This window comes from Entelurus aequoreus, linkage group LG06, assembly GCF_033978785.1.
Source record: "Entelurus aequoreus isolate RoL-2023_Sb linkage group LG06, RoL_Eaeq_v1.1, whole genome shotgun sequence".
Classification (NCBI taxonomy): Eukaryota; Metazoa; Chordata; class Actinopteri; order Syngnathiformes; family Syngnathidae; genus Entelurus; species Entelurus aequoreus.
The window spans coordinates 76,705,841-76,729,342 of NC_084736.1; the positions used below are offsets into that span (position 1 = coordinate 76,705,841).

The 23,502-nt window shown below is 37.4% G+C and overlaps 1 protein-coding gene across 2 annotated transcripts in view; it reads left to right on the forward strand.

The window, feature by feature from the left end:
* lrp13 (low-density lipoprotein receptor related-protein 13) overlaps nucleotides 1-23,502 on the forward strand; it is a 31,032-nt gene that overhangs the window by 504 nt on the left and 7,026 nt on the right. For both annotated transcript variants that reach the window (XM_062051573.1, XM_062051574.1), the window contains exons 3-11: nucleotides 5,377-5,592; nucleotides 5,658-5,864; nucleotides 7,992-8,207; nucleotides 8,278-8,507; nucleotides 9,699-9,831; nucleotides 10,110-10,300; nucleotides 12,413-12,599; nucleotides 20,117-20,329; nucleotides 20,411-20,588. In XM_062051573.1, the coding sequence (XP_061907557.1) occupies nucleotides 5,377-5,592; nucleotides 5,658-5,864; nucleotides 7,992-8,207; nucleotides 8,278-8,507; nucleotides 9,699-9,831; nucleotides 10,110-10,300; nucleotides 12,413-12,599; nucleotides 20,117-20,329; nucleotides 20,411-20,588 (1,771 nt within the window). The remainder of the gene's footprint in view (nucleotides 1-5,376; nucleotides 5,593-5,657; nucleotides 5,865-7,991; nucleotides 8,208-8,277; nucleotides 8,508-9,698; nucleotides 9,832-10,109; nucleotides 10,301-12,412; nucleotides 12,600-20,116; nucleotides 20,330-20,410; nucleotides 20,589-23,502) is intronic.

A 23,502-nucleotide genomic window follows, 5' to 3' on the forward strand; every position in this document is an offset into this window, starting at 1 on the left:
CCGTCTGATAAGATAATTCTTCTCACTAAGCAGATTTTATGGTAGAGTGTTTTACTTGTTTTAAGGGTTTTGGTCCTAAATGATCTCAGTAAGATATTACAGCTTGTTGCTGAGATTTGATGACCTATATTGAGTAAAACATGCTTGAAACTAGAATATCAACTGTTGCAAAGCTGTGTCATCAACACTCACAAGTATAAAACTACTTTTTTAAAGTAATAATTTCTTATTTCAAGCATAAAAAAAAAATCATGATTTTGACACAAATGTGTCTCATAATTAAAACCGATGACAGCCAAATGGACTTTGCTGTTTTATTTCCAATTAAACAATTGAAATACGCACTTAGTTGATATTTAAACATTTAACATGTGACATTTCAAACAATTTTGAACAAATAGTTCATGCACATTCAGATAAATTCTTCAAAACTACAATAAATAAATTTTGGCCGGGGGCCGGGCTGTATATATGCGCACTAATTGACTGAAAGAGCACGCACTTGGCGCGATGTCATGTTATCCATGGAAAAATGCATTTTTAGACAATATGATTTGCCTGAGCGGCTAGGAGACCCCGAGAGTAACAAGCGGTTGCCTTGTTGCCTTTCCATTAAGAACAATAAATTAGTTTTTAGTATAAGTTTACTGGTTTATGTCAAGATAATGGCACTAGCATTTACTTCATTTAAGAATATTTTTCAACATATTGAGCAAAAGGTGTCATTTTTTTTCTACCAAGAAAAGTGCACTTGTTATTAGTGAGAATATACTTATTTTAAGCTATTTTTGGGTTCATTGAAATTAGCTAATTTTACTTGTTTTGGAAAGTCCTAAAAAGCTGAATTTTCTTGTTCTATCGGCAGATAATTTTGCTTAGTTCGAGTAAAATACCCCTCATTTTTGTATTTTTTTTTCTTGTTTTTGAACACTGACTTTTTGCAGTGTAAGAAGCGATTGCCTTTCCATTAAGAACAATAAATTAGTTTTTAGTATAAGTTTGCTTGTTTCAAGAAATGTAATGCCGAGCGCATATCATTATGTCAAGATAATGGCACTAGCATTTACTTCATTTAAGAATATTTTTCAACATATTGAGCAAAAGGTGTCATTTTTTTTCTACCAAGAAAAGTGCACTTGTTATTAGTGAGAATATACTTATTTTAAGCTATTTTTGGGTTCATTGAAATTAGCTAATTTTACTTGTTTTGGAAAGTCCTAAAAAGCTGAATTTTCTTGTTCTATTGGCAGATAATTTTGCTTAGTTCAAATAAAATACCCCTAATTTTTGTATTTTTTTTTTTCTTGTTTTTGAACACTGACTTTTTGCAATGTAACAAGCGGTTGCCTTTCCATTAACAACAATAAATTAGTTTTTAGTATAAGTTTGCTGGTTTCAAGAAATGTAATGCCAAGCACATATCATTATGTCAAGATAATGGCACTAGCATTTACTTCATTTAAGAATATTTTTCAACATATTGAGCAGAAGGTGTCATTTTTTTCTACCAAGAAAAGTGCACTTGTTAGTGAGAATATACTTATTTTAAGGTATTTTTGGGTTCATTGAGGTTAGCTAATTTTAGTTGTTTTGGAAAGTCCTGAAAAGCCGAATTTTCTTGTTCTATTGGCAGAATTTTGCTTAGTTCAAATAAAATACCCCTCATTTTTGTAATTTTTTTTTTTCTTGTTTTTGAACACTGACTTTTTGCAATGTAACAAGCAATTGCCTTTCCATTAAGAACAATAAATGAGTTTTTAGTATAAGTTTGCTGGTTTTAAGAAATGTAATGCCGAGCGCATATCATTATGTCAAGATAATGGCACTAGCATTTACTTCATTTAAGAATATTTTTCAACATATTGAGCAAAAAGGTCTTTTTTTTCTACCAAGAAAAGTGCACTTGTTGTTAGTGAGAATATACTTATTTTAAGCTATTTTTGGGTTAATTGAAATTAGCTAATTTTACTTGTTTTGGAAAGTCCTGAAAAGCTGAATTTTCTTGTTCTATTGGCAGATAATTTTGCTCAGTTCGAGTAAAATACCCCTCATTTTTGTATTTTTTTTTTTCTTGTTTTGGAACACTGACTTTTTGCAGTGTAGTAATGCACTGATTCATTGCCAACATGTGAATTGATCATTTTGGTAAAGGGCTGGCAAGCACCAGTAAATTACATATGTGGACAAAACTAACAAATTGGTATGTGATTGTATTATATGTATATAGTATATAACTTGTGCAAAGGTTTAATGTGTACAAGGATATTTCACATGCCTTTACTGTGTATATAATTTAACTGTTTATGTTGTGTATAATGTTTATTTATAATGTTCATAATTTTCAGAAGTCCATCTTGTACTTGACATTGTTTATAGGGTTAGCCGCAATAAGTGTTCAACTTCAGCCTAAACCGGGGGTGTCCAAACTTTTTCCACTGAGGGCCGCACACTGAAAAATCAAAGCACGCAGGGGCCATTTTGATATTTTCTTCATTTTCAAAACCAATACAATATACACTTTTTTTTTTTAACCTTTGGGGTCAACTCAAGTTAGGTCCTAGGGACCCAGAAGGGTTTCAGTCTTAAAAAAGGTTAAAAATAAGTCACCCAATTTTTTTGGGGAAAAAATATACAATATTTTTCCCACAAAGATTTTCAAAGTTGAATATTTGATGTGAAGTAATTTGATCCCTAAATAGGTCAATAATTCATAGCAAAATTGATTTGAATTTACTATTTTTTTTTTTTTAGTAGAGACAGGTGTTTTTTAATTCCACAAAGTTTTGGGGATCCAAAAGTGCCCCACTCATAAAATGGTCATGCTTTTTTTTGTAATTTTTTTTTTTACATTCAACACTTAAATAGTGTAACTAATATAGTTTATTTATAATAATCAATATAATAATTAGTATAATTAGTATTAGCATATAATTTTCCCATTTTTTGTCTTTGTTTGTTTTTGTCCTTAAATCAGTCAATAATTCATAGCAACATTGATTTGAATTTATTATTATTATTTTAGCAGAGACAGGTGTTTTTTTAATTCCACTAAAAGTTTTGGGGATCCAAAAGTGCCCCACTCATAAAATGGTCATTCTTTTTTTTGTAATTTTTTTTTACATTCAACACTTAAATAGTGTAATTAATATAGTATATTTATAATAACAATCAATATAATAATTAGTATTAGCATATAATTTGTATTTTTTAAAATGTTCATATTTTTTGTCTTGTTTGTTTTTGTGTCCTTTTGTCCTTAAATCAGTCAATAATTCATAGCAACATTGATTTGAATTTATTATTTTAGCAGAGACAGGTGTTTTTTAATTCCACTAAAAGTTTTGGGGATCCAAAAGTGCCCCACTCATAAAATGGTCGTGCTTTTTTTTGTAATTTTTTTTTTTTACATTCAACACTTAAATAGTGTAATTAATATAGTATATTTATAATAACAATTAATATAATAATTAGTATTAGCATATAATTTGTATGTATTTTTTTAAAATGTTCATATTTTTTGTCTTTTTTTGTTTGTTTTTGTGTCCTTTTTGTCCTTAAATCAGTCAGTAATTCATAGCAACATTGATTTGAATTTATTATTATTATTATTATTTTAGCAGAGACAGGTGTTTTTTAATTCCACTAAAAGTTTTGGGGATCCAAAAGTGCCCCACTCATAAAATGGTCATTCTTTTTTTTGTAATTTTTTTTTTACATTCAACACTTAAATAGTGTAATCAATATAGTTTATTTATAATAATCAATATAATAATTAGTATTAGCATATCATTTGTATATATTTTTTTAAATTTTCATATTTTGTCTTTTTTTGTTTGTTTTTGTGTCCTTTTTGTCCTTAAATCAGTCAATAATTCATAGCAACATTGATTTGAATTTATTATTATTTTAGCAGAGACAGGTGTTTTTTAATTCCACTAAAAGTTTTGGGGATCCAAAAGTGCCCCACTCATAAAATGGTCATTCTTTTTTTTTAAAAATTTTTTTTAAACATTCAACACTTAAATAGTGTAATATAGTATATTTATAATAACAATCAATATAATAATTTGTATGTATTTTTTAAAATGTTCATATTTTTTGTCTTTTGTTTGTTTTTGTGTCCTTTTTGTCCTTAAATCAATCAATTCATAGCAACATTGATATGAATTTATTATTATTTTAGCAGAGACGGTGTTTTTTAATTCCACTAAAAGTTTTGGGGATCCAAAAGTGCCCCACTCATAAAATGGTCATGCTTTTTTTTGTAATTTTTTTTTTTTACATTCAACACTTAAATAGTGTAACTAATATAGTTTATTTATAATAATCAATATAATAATTAGTATAATTAGTATTAGCATAATTTTCATATTTTTTGTCTTTGTTTGTTTTTGTCCTTAAATCAGTCAATAATTCATAGCAACATTGATTTGAATTTATTATTATTTTAGCAGAGACAGGTGTTTTTTAATTCCACTAAAAGTTTTGGGGATCCAAAAGTGCCCCACTCATAAAATGGTCATGCTTTTTTTTGTAATTTTTTTTTTACATTCAACACTTAAATAGAACTAATATAGTTTATTTATAATAACAATCAATATAATAATTAGTATAATTAGTATTAGCATATAATTTGTATGTATTTTTTAAAATAATTTTCATATTTTTTGTTTTTTTTGTTTGTTTTTGTGTCCTTTTTGTCCTCAAATCAGTCAATAATTCATAGCAACATTGATTTGAATTTATTATTTTATCAGAGACAGGTGTTTTTTAATTCCACTAAAAGTTTTGGGGATCCAAAAGTGCCCCACTCATAAAATGGTCATGCTTTTTTTTGTATTTTTTTTTTTTACTTTAACACTTAAATAGTGTAATTAATATAGTATATTTATAATAACAATCAATATAATTAGTATAATTAATATAATTAGTATAATTAGTATTAGCATATAATTTGTATGTATTTTTGTAAATTTTCATATTTTTCGTCTTTTGTTTTGTGTCCTTTTTGTCTTTAAATCAGTCAATAATTCATAGCAACATTGATTTTGACTCATTATTATTTAAAAAAATTGTGTTTTTAGAGTCAACAATGCAACTTTTTTTCTCGTTGCATTTCACCTATTTGCTCTTTTATTACATGTTTTAATGTTTAAAAAAAAAAAAAAAAAAGTTTTTTTAGAATGATGTGCCGCGGGCCGGTAAAACATGAGCTGCGGGCCGCAAATGGCCTCCGGGCCACACTTTGGACACCCTGGCCTAAACCCTTTCGGTCTGCAACATTTTCAATCTATGAATGTACAACTGTTTATTTTGTTGACCATTGCCCGAAGAATAATAAACTAACTATTAAAATGACATGTTACCCGCTTTCAGATCAATTTCAGTGTGCCCATGGGAAGAAGTGCATAAATAAGGGTGAGGTGTGTGACGGCGTACCTCAGTGCCAGGACCTGTCTGATGAGTGGAATTGTTCGGAAAAACCCGTGGGGTGCGTTCACCACTGCGACAACAAAAACCGCTGCTTACCCGCAACCTTGCTATGTGACGGTGAAAGGGACTGTTTGGACGGAACGGATGAGGAAAACTGCGGTGAGTTGAGCTTAAGTGTGCTCACTTGAAGCCAAACCTTTTACCCGTCGATATTTTGTCAACAGAGGACCAGAATGTGAATGGAGACGAAGACAATGGTTTAGCCACCGCGCCTCCGGTTAGGATCGGGGGTTCTGAACCTAGGTGCACTTTGGGCTTCAAAGCCTGCAAAGACAACGTAGGGTGTGTCCTCTTCAACCACGTGTGTGATGGAGAAGATGACTGCAAAGATGGATCCGATGAGATGGAATGCTCATCCACCTGTGAACGGGGTAATAGTTTGTTCTCTGGCGGGTATATTCCTTCCTATACCTGGTGGTTCCCCCGTCAGAATAGCTGAGGTTTGGAGAAAATGAACGAGCTTGGTTTTATACACTGCAAAAAGTCAGTGTTCAAAAACAAGAAAAAATACAAAAATGAGGGGTATTTTATTTGAACTAAGCAAAATTATCTGCCAATAGAACAAGAAAATTTGGCTTGTCAAGACTTTCCAAAACAAGTAAAATTAGCTAACTTCAATGAACCCCAAAATACCTTAAAATAAGTATATTCTCACTAAGTGCACTTTTCTTAGTAGAAAAAGAGACCTTTTTGCTCAATATGTTGAAAAATATTCTTAAATGAAGTAAATGCTAGTGCCATTATCTTGACATGATATGCGCTCGGCTTTACATTTCTTGAAACCAGCAAACTTATACTAAAAACTAATTTATTGTTCTTAATGGAAAGACAAGGCAAGCGCTTGTTACTCTCGGGGTCTCCTAGCCGCTCAGGCAAATCATATGGTCTAAAAATGCATTTTTCCATGGATAACATGACATCATCGCGTCAAGTGCGTGCTCTTTCAGTCAATTAGTGCACATATAATACAGCCACATGTTAAATGTTTAAATATCAACTGTCAGTTTACTGTACTGTGCCAACTGTACTACTATCAGTACGTATTTTCTATTGTTTCATTGAAAATAAAACAGCAAAGTCCATTTGGCTGTCATCTGTTTTAATTATGAGACACAATTGTCACTTTTATGCTTGAAATAAGAAATTATTACTTTGAAAAAGTAGTTTTATACTTATGAGTGTTAATGACACAGCTTTGCAACAGTTGATATTCTAGTTTCAAGCATGTTTTACTCAATATAGGTCATCAAATCTCAGCAACAAGCTGTAATATCTTACTGACATAATTTCGGACCATAACCCTTAAAACAAGTAAAACACTCTAACATAAAATCTGCTTCGTGAGAAGAATTATCTTATCAGACAGAAAATAAGCAAATATCACCCTTATTTGAGATATTTCATCTTACTTAGGTTTCAGTTTTTGCAGTTTAAGCAAGCTAAGCTGCACCCAATTGTATCTTTGATGCATTTTAATTGGGAGCCAAGCACTGGGTGGTTGCAATGCAAAGGCCTGAATGAAACAGTAATGTTTATTCTCCATTCCCTCACATTCTATAGGGCTTTAACATGCACGAAAACCTACCAAAGTTCAAAGAGTAACATTTTAAATTTCATAAACTTTTACAGTGAATCAATGTTTGAAAAGAAACACTTGGTTGGAACTGAACCTTTTTTTAGGGCAAAAACTAGGTCTCGTACTTTAACTACTCCTGGGGAACTTTGCTAAAATCCAAGTTGGTGATACTAGACCAGTGGTTCTTAACCTGGGTTCGATCGGACCCTAGGGGTTCGGTGAGTCGGCCTCAGGGGTTCGGCGGAGGTTAAGACGCATCCGACTTATCAGGTGAATAAAAACTTCTGCCTATCAGCGTATTATGGATGACCATAGGTTTGGTTGATATCAACACTTCAGTCATCAACAATTGCATCATCAGAGAAATGGACATTGGAACAGTGTAGGACTGACTTGGTAGGATATGTACAGCAAGTAGTGGACATAGTGAGAGAGATCAGAAAGCATAAGAATATGTATATTTGATTATTTACAATCCGGGGAGGTAGGATGTGTAGGGGAGGGTGTTAGTTTAGGGTTGAAGTTGCCTGGAGGTGTTCTTTTAGTGCAGTTTTGAAGGAGGATAGAGATGCCCTTTCTTTTACACCTGTTGGGAGTGCATTCCATATTGATGTGGCATAGAAGGAGAATGAGTTAAGACCTTTGTTAGATCGGAATCTGGGTTTAACGTGGTTAGTTAGTGTACCCGCCTTCTGCCCGGATGCAGCTGGGATAGGCTACAGCCACCCCCCGGGATCCTGAGAGGGACAAGCGGTAGAAGATGGACGGAGTTGATAGTTTTTGGTAATCCCTGTACTGAGGGGATATTGCATAGACTGAGGGACTGCGGATCAAAGCGAAAGTGTTAAGTAGAATACATTGGAATGGATGAAAGCGATGCAAACTTCATTTGTGGATAAAGTTGGAACATTTTTCTCTCCAGACCAGTTCCAGTGTGCCCATGGTAAAAAGTGTATCGAAAAGAACCAGGTGTGTGACGGCGTGCCTCAGTGTCAGGACCGCTCCGATGAACAAGGGTGTGCAAAGTATGTGGAAGGCTGCGCTCATCAGTGTGACGGTGGGAGCCGCTGCATTCCTAAAAGCTTCCTTTGTGATGGCGAGACGGACTGCGGGGATGGCAGCGACGAGTCAGACTGTGGTATGTTTAGTGCGTTTTAAAAACAAGGTACACAATCATTCTTTTTTGAATGAGGTTTTCCTGTGTGTAGAACTTAAAGACTGCAGTGCAAGTGAGTTCAGGTGCGCCAGTGGTCAGTGTTTAACAGCCTCAATGCACTGTGATGGCCACCCTGACTGCTGGGATCGTTCGGATGAAGAAGGATGCATCAAAGCGCCAGTCTGTATAACCAAGCAACGCTGCCCTCAGAGCAAGGAGTGCCTGGTGCAGGAGTGGGTCTGCGATGGAGAACAGGACTGCAAAGATGGCACTGATGAAAAGGTAGTATTTTATACTTATTGTGTTGCCAAATGAACAAAACCTGCATTCAAATGTTTTTAACATGCTAAGTGGTTCAACAATTGATGTGAGCTTTCAAACCATTGTACATTAGTGTGCTATTAGACATTAAATCCTGTATGATCAGTGTCAGAGCTTGGTCCGCATTGCCGGCAGTAAGTCGGACCCGTTTCCAGTGAGGGTTGGAATCCGCCAAGGCTGCCCTTTGTCACCGATTCTGTTCATAACTTTTATGGACAGAATTTCTAGGTGCAGTCAAGGTGTTGAGGGTATCCGGTTTGGTGGCTGCAGGATTAGGTCTCTGCTTTTTGCAGATGTGGTCCTGATGGCTTCATCTGGCCAAGATCTTCAGCTCTCACTGGATCGGTTCGCAGCAGAGTGTGAAGAGACTGGGATGAGAATCAGCACCTCCAAGTCAAAGTCAATGGTTCTCTCCCAGAAAAGGGAGTGCCATCTCCGGGTTGGGGAGATCTTGCCCCAAGTGGAGGAGTTCAAGTACCTTGGAGGCTTGTTCACGAGTGAGGGAAGAGTGGATCGTGAGATCGACAGGCGGATCGGTGCGGCATCTTCAGTAATGCGGACGCTGTATCGATCCGTTGTGGTGAAGGAACTGAGCCGGAAGGCAAAGCTCTCAATTTACCGGTTGAGCTACATTCCCATCCTCACCTATGGTCACAAGCTTTGTGTTATGACCGAAAAGACAAGATCACAGGTACAAGCGACCGAAATGAGCTTCCTCCGCTGGGTGGCGGGGCTCTCCCTTAGAGATAGGGGGAGAAGCTCTGTCATCCGGGAGGAGCTCTAACTAAAGCCGCTGCTCCTCCATATCGAGAGGAGTTGGGCATCTGGTCAGGATGCCACCCGAACGCCTTCCTAGGGAGGTGTTTCGGGCACGTCCGACTGGTAGGAGGCCACGGGGAAGACGCAGGACACGTTGGAAAGACTGTCTCCCGGATGGGAAATGGCTGGGAAGAGGGAAGTCTGGGCTTCCCTGCTTAGGCTGCTTCCCCTGTGACCCGACCTCGGATAAGCGGAAGATGGATGCATGGATAGACATTAAATTTTTTGGGTTGTCTCGTTTTATTTTAAAAAATCAAGTAGATTTTGGTACTGTATCAGAAAACCCAAGTAGGAAATGTATGACAATTGGGTAATCCGTTGTTCCCCTCGCAGGATTGCCCTATAACTGCGCCGTTGACTTGTGGCGATTATCAGTGGTCATGCACATCAAAGACTGAATGTATCCCTATGGCCTGGAAGTGCGACGGTACCAAAGATTGTAATGACGGAAGTGATGAAACTGAGTGTAAGTTGCTGTAAATTTTGATTCTTACCGTTTCTAGGGCTTGTCAACACCGCCTTTGTGCCTGTTCGCAGAATTCTACCAAACGATTCATATTACTGAATAAATTAACTATTGATTGGTGACCTGGTCGTGTTGGATTGTATTAAATATTTTTATTGTGCTTATAAATATTTTGATATGTTTATGGGGGGAAAACCTTCAAAATCAAGAAACATGACCCTAATAAGTCGGTAAGAATGATGTAGGTCTACACTAAACTTGTCAAATCTGTGTACTAGGTGAGTTGCCGGCATGTCTACCTCATCAATTCCAATGTGGCAGTTTAGAGTGTGTGGATCCATCCCTGGTGTGCAATGGAATTAGAAACTGTGCGGACGGCTCAGACGAGGATGGGAACTGCCAGATCAAGTGTGCAGAAGCTGATATCAGCCGCTGCTCCCAGAGCTGCTTCAGCACACCAAATGGTCCGGTAAGGAACAGTCTTGAAAAAAGATTGGCAGAAAAATTACTTTAAGAGCCTCTTTCCAAAGGGTGTCCATAAATGTCTCCTGACGGCTGCCTTAAAAAAAAAATTTTAAGTTAGAATTGTTTGGCATGGTCTGAGGTTTTTCAGGTGCATTTTGGCAAACTTGTATGAAGAAATGGCTTCCACTTTACTATACAGGCCTGATTGAAGGATTGCTGCAGATGTGGTTGGCCTTCTGGAAGGTTCTCCTTATGCTGAATGACCATAAGGTTCTTGGTAATCTCCCTGACAGGGCCAATCTCCCCCAATTAGATGGCCAGCCAACCTCAGAAAGAGTCCTGGGGGTTCCAAACTCTTACCGTTTACGGATGATGTAGGCCACTGTGCTCATTGGGATCTTTTTTTAAAGATAATCCTGTCTCGGTCTACAAACAATTCCTTCGACTTCATTCTTGGTTTGTGCTCCGCTGTACACTGTCAAGTGTGGGACCCACCGGGTGCGCTTTTCCAACCAACTGAATTTACCACCGAGGACTCCAATTAAGTTGTAGGAACATTAAGGATGATCAGTTGGAACAGGATGCACCCGGATCCCACTTTTGAGCTTCATGGCAAAGGCTGTGAATACTTATGTACCTGTGATTTCTTAGTTTTTATTTTTAATAAATCCGCAAAAATTCTAAACTCTCTCACAAACTGTTATGTGGGATAACATGCTTCAGTTTGTCTGACCTTTTTTGGAACAGCTTTCAAGTTAAAACAAGGTACTAATTGCAAAAGGTTTGCAACATATACAGATGTCTAGAGCGCTAACTTTCCAATGTTTATTACACAGAATATCCCGATTTTCTATGGTGCAAATAGCGATTTGAATAGTTGGTGCTAGCTGTCATTGAATGTATATTCCATCATAACATGACTACAAATTGTTCATTGTTTCTCTTGGACATGCTTTTGTGTGCATGTGCTGTCTGGGGACTCCTGGTCTAGATTTTTCACAATTACAAAGTTTGTTACATGCAGCCCCCGAGACAAAAGTTGGGGACCCCTGGGGCTGTACTTATCAAGCGTCTTAAGAGTGCCATTTTACACTTAAGTCCTGAGAATTTGCGAAATGTAGTCCTACTCTCAAACTTGAGAATAAAAGCTATTTATCAACTTTCTTAAGTCTCCACGATATTTAAGAGACCTTCAGAGGTGTCCTAAGTGGTTAGGAGTTGCCAGCGGGGGATGGCACTGAGGTGAGAGAGACGTGCGCGAACGTTCAGGGAGCGGAAGGATGTCCTGGCTTTGTTTGATGACGAGCAGCTGATCAAACGGTGTCGTTTAGACAGAGCGGGTATTATTTTTATCACAGATTTAATAAGGGGCGTCATCTCATCAGCAACATCACGCAGCAGAGCTTTCACAGCAGAACTAAAGGTCATCACAATGCTTCGATATCTGGAAAAGAAAAAGGAAAGAAAAGGAAACTTATTTTTGATTCATTGCCAATATTGTTTTGTATTTTGTAGTTGTCAAAATATACACTCCCATTGTCCACTTAAATATTTCTAAGATATTTCTTTATTCTTAGACCAGGGATTCCCTTCCGTGATTGGTCATTTCTATGGACACAGAAATGACGTCACCTAAAATTCCGTTCACGGCACATGTCGTAATTCAGCTCTGAGTGACACTTAAGATTCAGTCCTACACTTCGCTGTAAGTGTGAGTAAGACGCTTGATAACTAACTTTTAAGTGCAGCTTTCAGCGAAGAATTTCTTTACTCATAAGTCAACTCTTAGCAGACTTCTTAGGAGTAATTCTAAGAAGCTTGATAAATACGGCCCCAGGTCTAGACCGTTAACACGTGTTTTGTAAAACCACTAATGGTAACACAAACCAGCCGATTGTTTTTGCTTTAAAATAAATGTAACTGAGCAAGTTGCAAACAGCCCCTATAATATGTTTTGAATATGCCAACTTGTATACCGAAAATGGCCCATTGGTTGCACTCTAAACACAGCTGCACTACCCTATCAAGAACTTAAACACAATGTTTGTAGCAACGTTTACTGAAACAAGACATTGAAACGTAGGTTTAATTGTTCTGATGTGTGTGCCTTTTGCAGCATTGCCACTGTGCAACGGGCTACAGACTCCTGGCTGATGCAACCACCTGCGCTGACGTTGACGAGTGTGACGATCCCGGTTCTGCTGTGTGCAGTCAACTGTGTATAAATACTCCGGGCTCCTACAAGTGTGACTGTCACCCAGGCTACATCATGGAGGCTGGCGAACGAAACTGCAAAATCAAGGGTAAAGTCCAAGTTAACGGTTTGGTGAATGTGCATGTTCTGGGATCACTTTTGCAGGGTCCTACAGTGCAAACATGTACAGTATTCAATGTTGTTTTTGACAACCATCTTACATTTAGTCTTAGTCTTAGTCTTTTGGACTAAAATGCTTATTAGTTTTAGTCACATTTTAGTCATTTATATGATAGTTTTAGTCGATGAAAAGTCAAAGGTTTTAAAAAAAAAGAAGGGATACAATTACTCTATCTCTGTATACAACGTACACCTCCTGTAAAGATTTACAGGTGAATACAAAACAATCAAATGTATACCATAAAAATACTCAAAATACTAGTGTTAAGAAAATAGTATGGTCTTAACCAGCGGTCACCAACGCGGTGCCCGCGGGCACCAGGTAGCCCGTAAGGACCAGATGAGTAGCCCGCTGGCCTGTTGTAAAAATAGCTCAAATAGCAGCACTTACCAGTGAGCTGCCTCTATTTTTTAAATTGTATTTATTTACTAGCAAGCTGGTCTCGCTTTGCCTGACATTTTTAATTCTAAGAGACAAAACTCAGAATTTGAAAATCCAAGAAAATATTTGAAAGACTTGGTCTTCACTTGTTTAAATAAATGCACAATTTTTTTTTTTACTTTGCTTCTTATAACTTTCAGAGACAATTTTAGAGAAAAAATACAACCCTAAAAATGATTTTAGGATTTTTAAGCACATATACCGTTTTACCTTTTAAATTCCTTCCTCTTCTTTCCTGACAATTTATATCAATGTTCAAGTAAATTTATTTTTTTTATTGTAAAGAATACATTTTAATTTAATTCTTCATTTTAGCTTCTGTTTTTTCGACGAAGAATATTTGTTAAATATTTCTTCAAACTTATTATGATTCAAAAAAATCATTCTAGCAAATCTACAAAATCTGTAGAATGAAATTTAAATCTTATTTCAAAGTCTTTTGAATTTCTTAAAATTTTTGTTCTGGAAAATCTAGAAGAAATAATGATTTGTCTTTGTTAGAAATATAGCTTGGTCCAATTTGTTATATATTCTAACAAAGTGTAGATTGGATTTTAACCTATTCAAAACATCATCAAAATTCTAAAATTAATATTAATCAGGAAAAATTACTAATGTCCCATAAATTATTTTTTTAATTTTTTCAAAAAGATTCGAATTAGCTATTTTTTCTCCTTTTTTTGGTTGAATTTTGAATTTTAAAGAGTCGAAATTGAAGATAAACTGTTTAAAAATTTAATTGTCATTTTTTTCGTGTTTTCTCCTCTTTTAAACCGTTCAATTAAGTCTAAATATAAATTATTAATAACATAGAGTTAAAGGTAAATTGAGCAAATTGGCTATTTCTGGCAATTTATTTAAGTGTGTATCAAACTGGTAGCCCTTCGCATTAATCAGTACCCAAGAAGTAGCTCTTGGTTTCAAAAAGGTTGGTGACCCCTGGTCTTAACTATCAAACAAGCAGAACAAAAATACATAGCTTATTAACTGACCCTGTACTAAAGCTTTCTGATCTTTCATTCTGTACTGTGTATGTGCGCACGTGCGTGTCCAACTTTACTGTAAACGCACAGGTCCTGGTTGGGGCTGCACAACGTCACTTGTGGCTTTTAGGCTAAAGCTAGCAGACTCTACGTATAACAGTAACTCGACCTGTTTAACATATCAAGTTACGTGCTGACAGAACGTACTCGCAAAGAGATAACCACACCGTCACTGAATGTAAACATGGCTAAACATGCTGCTAAAGTAACACACACATAATGAATTGACTTTAGCGTAACAAAAGCTAACATTAGCCTGAAGTTAGCAGCCCATTTGCGCCAGGAGTATGTGGAAAACGTACTAATGTATTAGCTTACTATGACATTTATCGATTATGTTAACAGCATTTGTAACTTACCTTCAAAAAAATATCCTTGTGGCGAGCCTTAAGGTGCCACTTAAAGGCCTACTGAAATGAATTTTTTTTATTTAAACGGGAATAGCAGATCCATTCTGTGTGTCATACTTGATCATTTTGCGATATTGCCATATTTTTGCTGAAAGGATTTAGTAGAGAAAATTGACGATAAAGTTCGCAACTTTTGCTCGCTGATAAAAAAAAAAAGCCTTGCCTGTACCGGAAGTAGCGTGACGTCACAGGAGCTAGTATTCCTCACAATTCCCCGTTGTTTACAATGGAGCGAGGGATTCAAAGCGACGATTACCCCATTAATTTGAGCGAGGATGAAAGATTCGTAGATGAGGAACGTTACAGTGAAGGACTTGAGAGGCAGTGATGGACGTATCTTTTTTCGCTCTGACCGTAACTTAGGTACAAGCTGGCTCATTGGATTCCACACTCTCTCCTTTTTCTATTGTGGATCACGGATTTGTATTTTAAACCACCTCGGATACTATATCCTCTTGAAAATGAGAGTCGAACACGCGAAATGGACATTTAAAAGTGACTTATCTCCACAATACATCGGTGACACACTTAGCAACTGAGCTAACGTGATAGCATCGTTCTCAAATGCAGATAGAAACAAAAATAAACCCCTGACTGGAAGGATAGACAGAAGATCAACAATACTATTAAACCATGTACATGTAACTACACGGTTAAAAATTCTCAGCCTGGTAAGGCTTAACAATGCTGTTGCTAACGACGCTAAGGCTAATTTAGCAACCGGACCTCACAGAACTTTGATAAAAACATTAGCGCTCCACCTACGCCAGCCAGCCCTCATCTTCCCATCAACAGCCGTGCTCACCTGCGTTCCAGTGATCGACGGCGCGACGAAGGACTTCATCCGTGGGTTTGGCGGCAAGCATCGGCTAGGCGTAGTAAGTAGTCCTTGTTGTGTTGCTGTAAGTATTGTACTTAGCCGCTAATACACCGATCGATCCCACCTACAACGTTCTTCTTTGCAGCCTCCATTGTTCATTAAACAAATTGCAAAAGATTCACCAACACAGATGTCCAGAATACTGTGGAATTTTGTCGAAGAAAACAAGAAGTTTCTGTATCGGGTCCGATGGGGTCCAACCACTTCCGTGGATTTTGTGACGTCACGTGCATAAATCATATCTAAAGGAGCTTTTCAACCGGAAGTGTGGCGGGAATTTTAAAATGACACTAAGTTAACCCGGCCGTATTGGCATGTGTTGCAATGTTAAGATTTCATCATTGATATATAAACTATCAGACTGCGTGGTCGGTAGTAGTGGCTTTCAGTAGGCCTTTAAGGTTGTATTTTTTCCGCATATTTTGCGGCCACATTTGTCACCGTCTTCCTTCACAATACACTCTATTTTATTATCTGCTGGGTTATATTTAAAATACACCCATATGTCGTCTCTACGTTTGCGACCACCGAGCTCCTGTGTTGAAACTGCCGCCGCCATCACGGTACATTGCCTGGTGAGTAAGAGTCTGACGTGTTCATGCATTTTAAACGTCTGACAGATTAACCACTAACATTTTCGTCCGTTCTCGTCTCAACAAACTCACACACGTCTCGTCATGTTTTCGTCATCAGAAAGACATGTTTATCTCGTCACCGTCTCGTTGTCGTCATGAAAAAAAGTGGCGTCAACGAAATGATTTCGTCATCGTTGACGAAAACACTGACGTGGAGATAATTCCTTACATTTTTTCCAAAAATTAACTAGAATGGCATCAAACACCACTTAATGGCAACTATCATGCAAAATCGACTTCTTTCTGGATACCTTTTGATACCGGAGCATCATGGATGATGCCAGTCACCCTCTGCATACGGTTATCAGAAGCCAGAGGAGCCTGTTCAGTGCTAGACTGCTTCATCCCAAATTCAGGACTAATATAGACTAAAAGAAACTCCTTTGTCCCACACGCCATCAGACTGTACAACTCCTCTCTGGGGGGAGGAGGAGGGGGGGTACTAGGATGACAAAGGACGCAAAGCAATATTACCGAAATAAACCAACAAAAAACAGTGCAATACATTTTCATAACATGGTCACTACTGCATAGTTTCTCTATTTTTACTGTTGTATTTTTATTATATTTAATTTCCATTAATACTCATTATTTACTGTTTAAATTTGATCTCAATTATGTATACTGCTGCTGGAGTTTAAATTATGCTGAGGAAACTCTCCTGAAGGAATCAAAGTACTATTTACCTCTTTATCATTATTTATTGTATTTCTGATCTGCATAAGTTTTGGAAAATGTTAAATTAAATGGAGGCATTGCAGAGATATTTATAAAACAATCTTGCCTTCCTCTAAACCAGGGGTGTCCAAAGTGCGGCCCGCAGGTCATTTTTTAACGGCCCCACGACACATTCTAGTACGATAAAAAAAAAAAAACGTGGTATAAAAGAGCAAACAGGTGAAATGTAACAAGAAAATGTTGCAATGTTTACTCAAATAACACAAAGCTGCCATGTAGGCTGTTTCTTTCTTTAAAAAAATAATATTTAATCAAAATCAACGTCACTATGAATTATTGACCTATTCAAGGCTCCAATTACGTCACATTAAATATTCCACTTTCAGATATTCTTTGGGGAAAATGTTGCATATTTTGTGTTTGCCATATAAAAAAAACTGAGCTGTTTTTTAAAAGAAGGGCCTAAAACGAACAAACAAAACATAAACAATAAAACTTAGAATTGACGGACAGATCTGAAGCTGATCTCGAGATTATTGTGCTAAAAAGTATAATTTATTTTTTAACACTTTAATGAGTAGGACCCTTTTGGATCCCCAATAATTTTAGTGGGATTTTTTTTTGCGTGTCATTGCTCAAAAAATGTCAATGTTATGAGTTACTGACCTTTTTAAGGCTCCAATTTTATAATCTCAAATATTCAACTTTAAAATTTAATTGGGGGAAAATATTGCATATTTGGTGGGTTTTTTTCCATAAAAAACCTGGGTTTTCTTTGACAAAAAGGGCATACAACTTAAATGTTTAAAAACTTTTTTTGACAGACCTAATGTTGATCTAGAGATTTAAACTTTGAATAATAATAATAATAAATGACACATTTTTTATATTTTTTGACAAACTCTTTGGGTTCACCGGGATCAAGCCTGAGTGGCAGCCTTAATGTATATTTTTTTATGCATTTGTATTTTTTTAAAAAATAAAAAATATCAAAATGGCCCCCGCTTGCTTTGATTTTTCAGTGTGCGGCCCTCAGTGGAAAAAGTTTGGACACCCCTGCTCTAAACGAGCCGTTTGGAATTTGCCCAATTTGTGACGTTTCCCCCCAGCCCCAAGCATACTTGCCAACCTTGAGACCTCCGAATTCGGGAGATGGGGGGCGGGGTTTGGTGGTAGCGGGGGGTGTATATTGTAGCGTCCCGGAAGAGTTAGTGCTACAAGGGATTCTGGGTATTTGTTCTGTTGTGTTTATGTTGTGTTACGGTGCGGATGTTCTCCCAAAATGTGTTTCATTCTTGTTTGGTGTGGGTTCACAGTGTGGCGCATATTTGTAACAGTAAAGTTGTTTATCCCGGCACCCTCAGTGTGACCTGTATGGCTGTTGACCAAGTATGATTTGCATTCACGTAGGTGTGTAAAAGCCGCATTTATTTATGTGACTGTATGGAGGAAAAGCGGATGTGACGACAAGTTGTAGGGGATGCTAAAAGCAGTGCCTTTAAGGCACGCCTCCAATATTGTTGTCCGGGTGGAAATCGGGAGAAATTCGGGAGACTGGTTGGCCTGGGAGATTTTCGGGAGGGGCACTGAAATTCGGGAGTCTCCCGGGAAAATCGGGAGGGTTGGTAACTCTGACATCAGCGGGTATTTCGATGTATGATACAGGTTTACCCGAGGAGCTTTGCACGAGTCTGCCGTCGTAGTCTGACGTTATCTTGTGGGGCGGACTGACTTGGACGTGTATATGCCTCCTCCGCTGTTGCCATTTCTAATAAATTAGCGTTTCATTGACTTGCACCTCCAGTAGACTCTATGGAAGTGCTAAAAACTACAACATGGCTGAGGAGAGCAGATTCAAAGTGGAGGCATGTAAATAAGACCGCCCAAACGGTGCATCCTGAAAGTGGTTTAAAGGCCTACTGAAATGAATTTTTAAAATTTAAACGGGGATGGCAGATCCATTCTGTCATACTTGATAATTTCGCGATATTGCCATATTTTTGCTGAAAGGAACATAGACGATAAAGTACGCAACTTTTGGTCGCTAATAAAAAAAAAAGCCTTTCCTGTACCGGAAGTAGCATGACGTCACAGGTTGAAGGGCTCCTCACATTTTCCCATTGTTTACACCAGCAGCGAGAGCGATTCGGACCGAGAAAGCGACGATTACCCCATTAATTTGAGCAAGGATGAAAGATTTGTGGATGAGGAACGTGAGAGTGAAGGACTAGAGTGCAGTGCAGGACGTATTTTTTTTCCGCTCTGACCGTAACTTAGGTACAAGCTGGCTCATTGGATTCCACACTCTCCTTTTTCTATAGTGGATCACGGATTTGTATTTTAAACCACCTCGGATACTATATCCTCTTGAAAGAGTCGAGAACGCGAAATGGACATTCAGTGACTTTTATCTCCACGACAATACATCGGCAAAGCACTTTAGCTACGGAGCTAACGTGATAGCATCGTGCTTAACTGCAGATAGAAACAAAAGAAATAAACCCCTGACTGGAAGGATAGACAGAAAATCAACAATACTATTAAACCATGGACATGTAACTACACGGTTAATGCTTTCCAGCCTGGCAAAGCTTAACAATGCTGTTGCTAACGACGCCATTGAAGCTAACTTAGCTACGGGACCTCACAGAGCTATGCTAAAAACATTAGCTATCCACCTACGCCAGCCAGCCCTCATCTGCTCAACACCCGTGCTCACCTGCGTTCCAGCAATCGGAGTGACGGACTTCACCCGATCATTGATGCGGTCGGCGGCTAGCGCGTCTGCTATCCAAGTCAAAGTCCTCCTGGTTGTGTTGCTGCAGCCAGCCGCTAATACACCGATCCCACCTACAGCTTTCTTCTTTGCAGTCTCCATTGTTCATTAAACAAATTGCAAAAGATTCACCAACACAGATGTCCAGAATACTGTGGAATTTTGCAATGAAAACAGCTTTTTGTATTTGATACAATGGTGTCCGAATACTTCCGTTTCAACCATTGACGTCACGCGCAAACGTCATACATAGACGTTTTCAACCAGAAGCTTCCCGGGAAATTTAAAATTGCACTTTATAAGTTAACCCGGCCGTATTGGCATGTGTTGCAATGTTAAGATTTCATCATTGATATATAAACTATCAGACTGCGTGGTCAGTAGTAGTGGCTTTCAGTAGGCCTTTAAAGATGGTCTGTAAAACATTGACTAAAGAACTCCCATTACATGTTATGTATTCTACACCAAAGTCTTTGAGCAATACAGAAAAGTGATTAATTGGTGAGTCAATGCAGTGTAGTCACACTTCTGTTATAAGATGTGCTTCTGAATACACAAACTAAATGACTGATTCTCCCGCAGGTGAACCTTTACTGTTGGCGTCAGTCCAAACGGATCTCTTTCTGTTTGGTTTGCGCAGCGGTAGCTTGGATGTGTTGTCTTCCTCTGCCAAGAAAGCAGTCTTATCTCTGGACTACGACTGGTACAAGCAGAGGGTGTTCTGGGTCAGTCTTGACACGTACAGCATCAGGTGGTCCTCTCTTGATCAGAAGACCACAGGAACCCTAATTAGAGGTAGATCAATGGTTTTAGTTGGGTCTAGAAGTGCGTAGTACTTGTGATTCTATGAATGCTAACCAATGATTGTTTTCTCAGGTGTGCGGGCCGATTCTTTAGCCGTGGACTGGCTTGGGAGAAATGTGTACTGGATTGATGGCGTCAGTAGTCAAATTGTTGCGATGGAACTAGCCACTGCTGGGTCACCAGACCAGACTGTTATCCTGGATGAAGACCTTGATCAGCCTCGCTCCCTGGCCTTGTTACCAGAAAAAGGGTATGGTGAAATCTGTCCTGGTTCATGTTAAGCCCATTTCGTCGACGTCTACATACATGGTCGAACACTTTTCCTGACACAATTTGAGAACCAAAGGGGTCCGTTTGTCGACGTGTTGTACCGTAGTAATAACAATCGCTCAGCAGCGTAACTGTAAACATTGTCACTTGTAGGCAGTGACTTCCTATTTGGTGCAGAGGAAGCTTCGACATAAAAGCATTCTAGTAACCTGACTTCTAACAAAATACCCTTAACTTTTACCACCAGAGTTGAACATGCACAAAATATCTAGCCAAGATATGCAACGGAAGGATCGCAGCAGCTCTGTTTAGGAATAAGATTTGAAAATAGAATATAAATATGCACAAAAGATGGAATAGCATGTCAACAAAATGTAACCAGAAATCTTTTATTAGGTATTTGTCTGGCCAAAGACTCATGTATAAATGTAAACAATGGCTACTTTATTTCTAATTGCAGTTATATGGACAGTCCCAGGACCGTTGACCTAAACAGGCTTTAGTGTCTAACTCACAAGTGTCAAACTCAAGGCCTGGGGGGCCACCTTTTTTGGACCATCACATTTTTTATGTGGACTGTAAAGACCTAATCCCAATACGTATATTGCAATTTTTTTAGAGAGAAAAATATACTCAATGTAGCTGCAGTTATTGATAACTTGATGTAAGAAGCCATTTTTAGGTCATTGCAACTAGAGATGTCCGATAATATCGGCAATCCGATATCAGCCGATAAATGCTTTAAAATATAATATTGGAAATTATCGGTATAGGTTTCAAAAAGTACAATTTATGACTTTTTAAAACGCAGCTGTGTACATGGACGTAAGGAGTACAGAGCGCCAATAATGTGCCGGCCCAATCACATATCTACGGCTTTTCACACAAGTGAATGCAAGGCATAATTGGTCAACAGCCATACAAGTCACACTGAGGGTGGACGTATAAACAACTTTAACACTGTTACAAATATGCGCCACACTGTGAACCCACACCAAACAAAAATGACAAACCCATTTCGGGAGAACATCCGCACTGTAACACAACATAAACACAACAAATACCCGGAACTCCTTGCAGCACTAACTCTTCCGGGACGCTACAATATACACCCCCCCACCTCCTCATGCTCTCTCGGGGAGAGCATGTCCCAAATTCCAAGCTGCTGTTTTGAGGCATATTAAAAAAAATAATGCACTTTGTGACTTCAATAATAAATATGGCAGTGCCATGTTGGCATTTTTTTTCCATAACTTGAGTTGATTTATTTCGGAAAACCTTGTTACATTTTTTAATGCATCCAGCGGGGCATCACAACAAAATTAGGCATAATGTGTTAATTCCACGACTGTATACATCGGTATCGGTTGATATCGGAATCGGTTATTAAGAGTTGGACAATATCGGAATATTTGACATCTCTAATTGCAACCCTTTTTGAAGTAGGTGAACTGTGAAATCTTCCTTTGAAATTTGAAGTCCAGATCGATCCATCAACTTTCTACCGCTTGTCCCTTATGGCAGGGGTGTCCAAAGTGCGGCCCGCGGGCCATTTGCGGCCCGCAGCTAATTGTTTACCGGCCCGCCACACATTCTGGAAAGGCTATTGCAAAAATAAAAAATAATATTACAAAAAGTGGGATGAGGTGAAATCTAACTAGAAAAAGTTGCAATGTTGACACAAAGCTGCTATGCAGGCTGTTTTTTTTCTTTTGTCTCTATTTTTCTTTTTTGCCATTGCTTAAATTTTTTTTTTTAAATCAATGTTATAATGAATTATTGACCTATTCAAGGCTCCAATTATTTCAAATATTTCACTTTAAAATGTTTTATGTGGAAAATGGCCATACAAAAACAGTTTTCTTTGACAAAAGAGCACAAAACAAACAATAGTTCAAACGTAAAATTGACATATATCTGAAGTTAATCTCGTAACTTAAGTGTTGAAAGTAAAAAAAAAAAAAACTAATACAAATGTATCACTTAGAGTGGGGCACCTTTTGTATCCTAAATATATTTCATGGGATTTTATTTATCTTTTCACTGTGATTACTCAAAAATAACAATGAATTAATATCAATGGTGTTTTGCATTATTGATGCTCTAATTACTTCACATCAAACATTGCTTTCTGAATGTTTTGGGCCGTGGGGGAAATACTGCATATTTCAGTTTTATTATAAAAAACAAAGTTGTCTTGACAGAAAAGGCATAAAACCTTTTTGGTTTTTTAAATTTTACATCAACCTGAAGTTGATATACTGTAGAGATTTACTGTAAGCGTTAAATAAAAAAATAATTGGACTTGTTTTTAACATTTTAATGACTTAGACCAGGGGTGTCAAACGTGCGGGCCGGATCAGGCCCACGAACAGGTTTTATCCGGCCCGCGGGATGAGTTTGCGAAATTTTGGAATGAAAGAAACTGCTCTTCTAAATGTGTCCACTAGATGTCGCAATAGCAATTCTTTGTATCATTTTAGATGATGCTACATATGCAAAAAAAAACAAAAAATAACACATGATCTTAGTGCACCAGTTGAGAAAAATGAGCAAACTACATAAATAACATCCTGTAATTTGATTTTGATATTTTTTTTATTTTAATAGATTGAAAATTACACCTATGAGTTGACTGATGAACATTATCACATCATTTATTCAGAAAGTATAAGTAACGACAAAGATAGAATACTATTAACTGCAACATGTATGTGTAAAAAAAAACCATCAACATTATGATTTGTTCATTTTCAGAATGTGCTTGTTCTATTTTTAAACAAAAAAAATAATCTGAAGTTGTCTTTATTTTTAAGTTATCGTGCCGTGATTTTACCAGTCCGGCCCACCTGGGAGTAGATTTTTCTCCATGCGGCCCCCGATCTAAAATGAGT